Source organism: Oryzias melastigma, linkage group LG9, assembly GCF_002922805.2.
Source record: "Oryzias melastigma strain HK-1 linkage group LG9, ASM292280v2, whole genome shotgun sequence".
NCBI lineage: Eukaryota > Metazoa > Chordata > Actinopteri > Beloniformes > Adrianichthyidae > Oryzias > Oryzias melastigma.
The window spans coordinates 21,304,361-21,311,282 of NC_050520.1; the positions used below are offsets into that span (position 1 = coordinate 21,304,361).

General features: G+C 36.7%; 1 protein-coding gene across 1 annotated transcript; it reads right to left on the reverse strand.

Moving 5' to 3' along the window:
• Positions 1-389: 389 nt before the first annotated feature.
• Positions 390-6,177, reverse strand: LOC112147996. The gene is made up of 6 exons (XM_024274742.2): positions 5,971-6,177; positions 4,778-5,139; positions 4,548-4,701; positions 3,488-3,607; positions 2,541-2,631; positions 390-1,980 (listed from the first exon to the last, which is right to left on the reverse strand). Exons 1-6 carry the CDS (start codon positions 6,023-6,025, stop codon positions 1,782-1,784), a joined length of 981 nt encoding a protein of 326 aa, XP_024130510.1. The 5' UTR covers positions 6,026-6,177; the 3' UTR covers positions 390-1,781.
• Positions 6,178-6,922: the final 745 nt, after the last annotated feature.

A 6,922-nucleotide genomic window follows, 5' to 3' on the forward strand; every position in this document is an offset into this window, starting at 1 on the left:
TGGCCCAAGCCTGCTAGCTCCTGGTTTCCCCCTCTTTAGTTTGTGGTATTTGTTAATTTTGCTCTGGTAGTTTCTTTAGTTTGTTTTGGTGTGATACTTATGTTTGACTGTTTGTTGTTGCTGTAAAGCCTGAGAACCTAAGTTACTATTAGTATTCATTCATTTGGATTTTTGTGGTTTGATTTATCTTATGTTTTGACACCTGTCACTCTATTAAACACCTGTGTCTCATTCTTATCCCTGCCCGGTTATTTATTTATTTTCTTTATGTTACACATTTCTTCCTCCTCCCCAAGGAGGGACGTAACATACTCTCCACAAAATTCCTACAAAAGGTAAAATACAAACACAGTGAACCTGACTACAAGTAGGATACAAGTATCATTCAGTTCAATTGGAAAAACTTTATTAATCTTCAAACAAAAATGAATATCTCTGAGATAGGACCAAACAGCTAACTCAAATTAGGTAGAAACCTAACTTTATTGCTTGTTTACAGTCTAGAAAACACGTTAAAACACACACTTTAGTTGTCATTTGGTTAGATTTTTGTTAGGATCTTTTTTTTTAACAAACTATGAATTTATCTTTGTCCTGTGATAACTTGTGCTGCAATGTGGGTAATTGAAACCGCTCCAGACTGTCATAAAAGGAGAGGGTGTGCCCTCTTCACAAGATGTAAATCAATCATTTTCAAAAACAAGCAACAGAGCACTTTCACAGTTTTAGACAATTAAAAAAACATCTGTGATTCAGTAATTTCACAGATTATGAAACAATCTGGACAAAACCCACCTTTCTGATATGATTCAGAAATGAAGAGGTGGTCCTGCCTTATTAGGCACCAGTCCAGAGTGAGGCTTAATCATCCATTTTTTCCAAAAACATTGTTTCCTGCTTGTTCTGATTCCTATTCATAGTTCTTTTCAGAAATGATCCTTCTCATATATAATGTCCCAATGCTGTCAATTTAATTATCCATTAATCTTTAAACTGGATTTTAGCAACTCCCTTATTTAATTAGATTTTTTCCCTTAAAACTACATTTTCACCTTTCTCTTTGTCACCAGAAACTGAACACAAATGTTCAGAACATCTTTCAATTGATCTATGATTTTGGCCTTTAACCCTGAAATTGAATCATCTTATCAAAATGTTCAGTTGGCAGAGAATTATTTTTAACTAAAGCAGAGTGGTCATGGTTGGAAAAAAAATTCAGTTTATATGGAGAAGCTAACACAATTAAAGTAGTTTGAAAAAAATATATCTTTTAACACTACCAGGCTGTGAAAAAAAGCATCTACAAAACAGACAAGAATTCTTAGAAACAACAGTTGTTTACCAAACTAATCAAGCACATAGTAACACAGCCAAATAGTTAGCACAGCAGTGTTTTTCACAAAACAGAGACTAGGTCAGCAGGTCATAATGGTTCTACTAAATATTAATTTTCTTTTTACCAGTGCAAAGGTCAATAGCAGATGACAGATGTAGTGGCTTTGCTGAACTCTTTAGGTGCTTGAAAGGCGGTAAAGTTTGTTTTTCTTTGACTTTCGAATCACCACTCAGTTAACAGCTAGTTTCTTTGAAGACTAACTTTTTCTCTGAAAGCTAAACAAAAAGTTAGTTAACTCAACCTGACACTGCTGCAGCTGAGTTTTCTTTTCATCTCACAAACTTATTTTTTTTCTTTACTTGCGGACACAATGGGAGAGGTGGTGGTTGACGTCTTACTAAAGCTCCCAGCGTGCTCTTACAGAAAACACCATCTTCAACAACATTCAGGCCTCATACAGGGGAGTCACAGTGCCATCCTTCCACTCTATTAGAATATCCCCTCGCTGTAAGGTGGGTGTGGAGTGGGGGAGATGCATGGCGTGCTCCGTCAGTGGGACTCTTTCACTGAGCAGTGGGGATCCCGGAGCACTGGCGTCTGGTCTGGGACTGAACGACCTCACAACACAAACCGTCTTCTTCTTTCTGGCACAGAAAAAATGGAAAACACTGACGGAACTTTCATGCTCTTCCATAAACTGAAGCTTGACAACATTTTTCTTTCATTAAATGTGTGTATTAAGCAGCAAGTTTGCATCATTTCAGTGATTTTGAAACCAGATGTTTATTAGATACTATGGACTGATGCAAACTTATTTGCAAAACTTATTTGCACCAAAATGAAATTCTCTTTGAGAGGTAAAAGATTAACTCACAAGTAAACTACTTCATGAATCCACTTAAGTAGTAGTAGTTCACTTTCGGCTTATCCCTTTTGGGGTCACCACAGCGTAACAGCACCCACTGTTTCGCATCAGTGATTTGGCAGAGGTTTTACGCCAGATGCCCTTCCTGACACTTAAGGGGTACAGGGACCCAGTTAGGCAGCAGCGTCAAGGGTCTTGCCTAAGGACCCAATCTGGGTGGGGATCAGTGGACAACCCTGGGAATTGAACCCAGGGGTCCTGCGTGCCAGCCCTTCACCTAGCCCACTGAGCCACCCAGCCACTCATGAATCCACTTAAGTGGAGCTGTGTAAGTCTCACCTGTTAGAGTAAACACTGAGGATGAGGATCACGGCTCCCAGGACCAAAGCCAGGGAGGTCAACACCAGCATTGTGATCTTCCAGCCCATCCCTGCACATATTTGCACACGTATTTTCAAGGAATATCGGGCACATTTGCAAAAAAACATTCCAGTCTCTGTGGTATAAATCATTTCAACATTTTTTTTTTCAATAAAATAAAAAAAAATCTTGTTTAATAGGTGTATTCTGAACTAGAGTTCAAGAGATATAACTCCTTTACTGCTACAGTGTTGCTAATAATGCATTGTGTGCTCCGTTCCAAAACAAAAACAAAGGAAAACACATGAAGGAAAGCAAATATTTGCTGTGCAGCTCGCTCGCACATGGGGATTTCAAAATCTGTTAAGGAAGTTGTATTATTTTTAGTTTGTGGGCAAAAAGAACAAGAACAGTGTAAACTGACAATCAATAACAACTTGGCTGAAGGTGCCACACCCACAAGGGAGAGAAAAAGATAAACATACAGCTGCTTAAAACAATGTTACATGCATAAGATGGATTTCATCTAAACAAATTGAAATAAAAACTCAAACAGCAGTACAACATGTGTCAAATACTAGTGTTAATAAAGCATTTTAAATAAAGTTATATTTGTTAGTTTGATTAATTAAATGTGCACAGAATCCTGGATTTATAATATTTGGTTCCATAGAAGTTATTCAATAATTTATTAAAACAAGTAAATTAAATGGACAGTATTTGTGTATTGATATTAGTTACTTTACAAAAGAAATCAACCTTTTCTTAGGATCTACTGCCCTCTTGTGGCGAAAAACATTGTCACACGTAAATATGGGTTGGATCATATTTTCAAATTTCTTTTTTTATAACATGCAGCAACTTTCAAGTTAAACATAATTTGTGTCAACTGCAACCGTTTTAACCAGTAAGGGTGCGATACTCACCATAGTCTATAGTGAAAAAGATCATGGTTGGATCTTGAGGGGATTTGGTGCTCAGGAAGACACGAGTCACATTGTCTGCATGATAATAATCTGTCCCAGGAGCGCCCTCTGTAGCCTCATCTGCAAAGGAATCGATTAAAAATTAACATGACATTTTAGGAATCCATCCCCTCATGCTCTCACTACTCAGATTTACATTACAGTTGTATTCTTTACCATGTGCTATGGTTAGAGGGGAAATGATTTTTCTACGTTAGGAGCCTACTGAGAAAATGCCATAGAAACCAGAGCTGCTACAACCCTAAGTGGCTGTATGGGTGGAGAAGCTGCCTTTGGATCGATAAATATGTGCTCTAAAGTGCACTTAATAAAATTAGGTTTTCTTGTTAGAGCCACAGCAGCGTGCATCACATAGATGTGATGGCTTCAGAAAGAAAGCCTTCTTCGGATTGAAACCATATCGCTCTATAAATGATTAATGGTATTTCATTTCATGCCGACTAAATCAAAGATCTCACACCAAATGAATTCTGAAAACTTTATTTGGTCGAATCGTGCAAAGAAAATTTATATCTTGTATGATGCAAATGTATGTTGTTTCTATAGAGATTACTTGTGCTGCATAAACAAGTCCCTTGGAAATAAGTCAAAAATGTATTCCTCATTGGCAGATGGTCTTCTATTTATATTCTATTCACCAAGACATGCCTTTTTAAAAACTAAGATTATCTTTCTCTTGAAAAACTTACTAGAAAATAATATTTTGTGCAAGACTAAAAATAAGATGCTTTTTCTTTAAACAAGAGTTTTTGTACTTTCTTTAAAGGAAGTTTTTGCCGTGTAGATGCACTCAATAAAGCTGAATTTATACATTGGATAGGTTGTATAGTACTGGTCTGTAATTTTATATTTTGGTAAGAAATAAACAAGCAGAAACTTAAAAAATAAAAAAAACTCACAAAGTTTCACATTTATATATTTTAAACTAAAAATAAAAATGTGTAATAAAAATAAAACTTGTTAGTTATCAATGAAGCATTATATTGGTTTAGGCTCTCACATGTGTCAGCGAGTCTCTTTGTGTCTGAGACATCACTTTGAGAAATCCCAGGTTTTGGTTTTCCCAGCTGCTGTTGGGGTTGGCTGGTGTGATGTTTGATGCCTCTGCCACTGCAAAGCGTCTGATTATCCAGAGATCTCCATCTACTCCCTGGCTGTTTTAAACAACAGTGGATCCTATTATTAAAGCCCAGCAAGACATTAATAAATGCCAATATAGGATAAATCTACCTGCTTATGTTCCCCTGACATGAAGACTAAACTGGATTCATGAGAAGCAGTCAGGTGCCGCTCACTCCCCTTCAACGTCAGGTGGCCTCTCTTAGAGCAGCTCCATGCCTGGCTGTTTTCTTCTACTCCACTTGTGGAAATGCAGGGCTGCAGGCGAACGCCTTCGTACTCATCATCCGGTGCAGTCAGGCACTCCCCGGTGTGGTGGTTACGCAGAGCGTGGCCCTCAGGCAGCCAGAGCCACTCCTGCAGCGGTGAAAATGGATTGCAACCTTCTAGAGAAACTCTTCCTCCTGCAGGGTCCTCGGACGCCTGCAGGCATTTACCCAGCATCTTGTTACAGATCTTTAGGGAGGACATATCTGTGAGGGAAATATCAAAAAAATGAGTTCTTCATTATCCTGTAGCATTTTAATTTTGAAGAAAAACCTCATGAAATGATTTCATCAGCCTGAGAAAGGATATTTGTAAAAACTTCAGGAACAGAACTGTAAATGCATATTTAACAAAGAATGCTTGCAATGTGATCATGCTATCAAATTATTTCTTTCATGCTTTCATTTATTCATGCTTTTCAAAAACAGTTGTAAAACCACAAACATTCTGAATACCATTCTTTTACTTATGAAGTCATATTGATTTTCATTGTTCCAATTGTTCCAAAAAGTTTCAATGCAGTATGAAAAATGCTCAAAATAATGAAAACAATCCCATTTATGTTAATGACTGGTTGATTTGGTTTATTTCAAGCACAGATTGTTAAATAACAGGACAAAAAACACCTTTTTTTCCAAATTCAGCACAGGAATAATGAAATTATGAAAAAAAATATATCTTTAGTGTTGAAATAATTTAGGGTACGTGTGAAAAAACTTCACGTTTAAAGAAAAGTACTCAGAATCTTTTATACTGAGGGACAAGGACAGATGTTCCACAGGAGTAGACTAATTCACAATAATATATTAAATTGTTTATGAGGTTCTTCAAAATGTCTGGACATTTTGGAAAGTTGGTTTTAATATTAAATAGAGGATCAGGATAACATGAGAACTTGCAAACAGATTCTGAGCAATGATTAAACAGACAAATCTAAACACTGCAGGTCCTTCTGCCCTCCCTTCTTGCTCTCTAATATTCAGTTTAGCAATTGTCTCTTTAAGTTATCTCACTTTCTAAGCAGCCAAAGTTGTTACCTTTGAAAAAGGCGAGAAGCAGGAAACAAACTTGCTGCAGGCTCCTTCGTCTCATGCTGATGGCACACTCAGATAATTGTGGTTTCAACCGCGTAGTTGCATCAATTTAGCAGCGAGTGGGAAGAAACGCTGCTTCCCACAAGAACATTACGCTGACCTTCAGATGAGCTCGAAGAGCATTACTCTCTTTAAGTGTTTTTTATTTCCACTCCCAAATGCTTTGTTACACATCAAAGCACAATAAATGATTTTAAGTGGTTTGAATTCACTTTAACTGACTTTTGACTTACATTTCAATACATTTGCTTAACATGAAAGGTCTTAAAGGAAATGAACGCTTTAAACAAAACTTGACTCTTTGGGAAATTGTTGTTAGCAACTGTATTTAACTGAAAATTCAGACTTCTTTTTACTTATGTTTTTTGTTTACCACTTTACAAGACAAGAGGAAAAAATATGGCCTCTGTGCTAGAACTGTGTGGACTACTAATGAGGATAAAAAGATAAATCTGCTATAAGGAGAATGTGTTGCTGTCACTGGAAAAGAATAGCTCCACTCTCCATGGTGAAGGAATGACACGGCTTCTAGATTAAAAAAAAAAAAAGTGTTGTTGACTGCTTAAAAAATGCCTTCTTGGAAGACTCTTGTTGAAGTCAAAAACATTTACTGCAAGTGAAGTATCTGAATTAAAAGCAAATGAATGATGTTTTCATCAACTTATTGTGTAATTTATGGTGTATTTTTCCAACTAGTATAACAATCTGCTTGATCGTTGACAGTTGTACAACAATTGCTTGCACATGATGTTGCAAAATGCTGCGGAAAGTTGTACTTTTGTAATGAAAAAAAAAAATGAAAAAAACATGTACTGCTAAAACTCTTCAAAGTGAGAAGTTGTACTTTAAATGAGAACAAAAATCAACCTCTTCTTTGAGAAACATCGTCCTCCTC

Excerpts from the sequence above, each read along its gene's own strand:
- LOC112147996 (XM_024274742.2), bottom strand. The coding sequence starts at position 6,025 with ATGAGACGAAGGAGCCTGCAGCAAGTTTGTTTCCTGCTTCTCGCCTTT. Across the intron at positions 5,140-5,970 it reads GCTTCTCGCCTTTTTCAAAG|ATATGTCCTCCCTAAAGATC; the intron begins GTAACAACTTTG and ends TTTCCCTCACAG. Across the intron at positions 4,702-4,777 it reads TGTCAGGGGAACATAAGCAG|CCAGGGAGTAGATGGAGATC; the intron begins GTAGATTTATCC and ends TGTTTAAAACAG.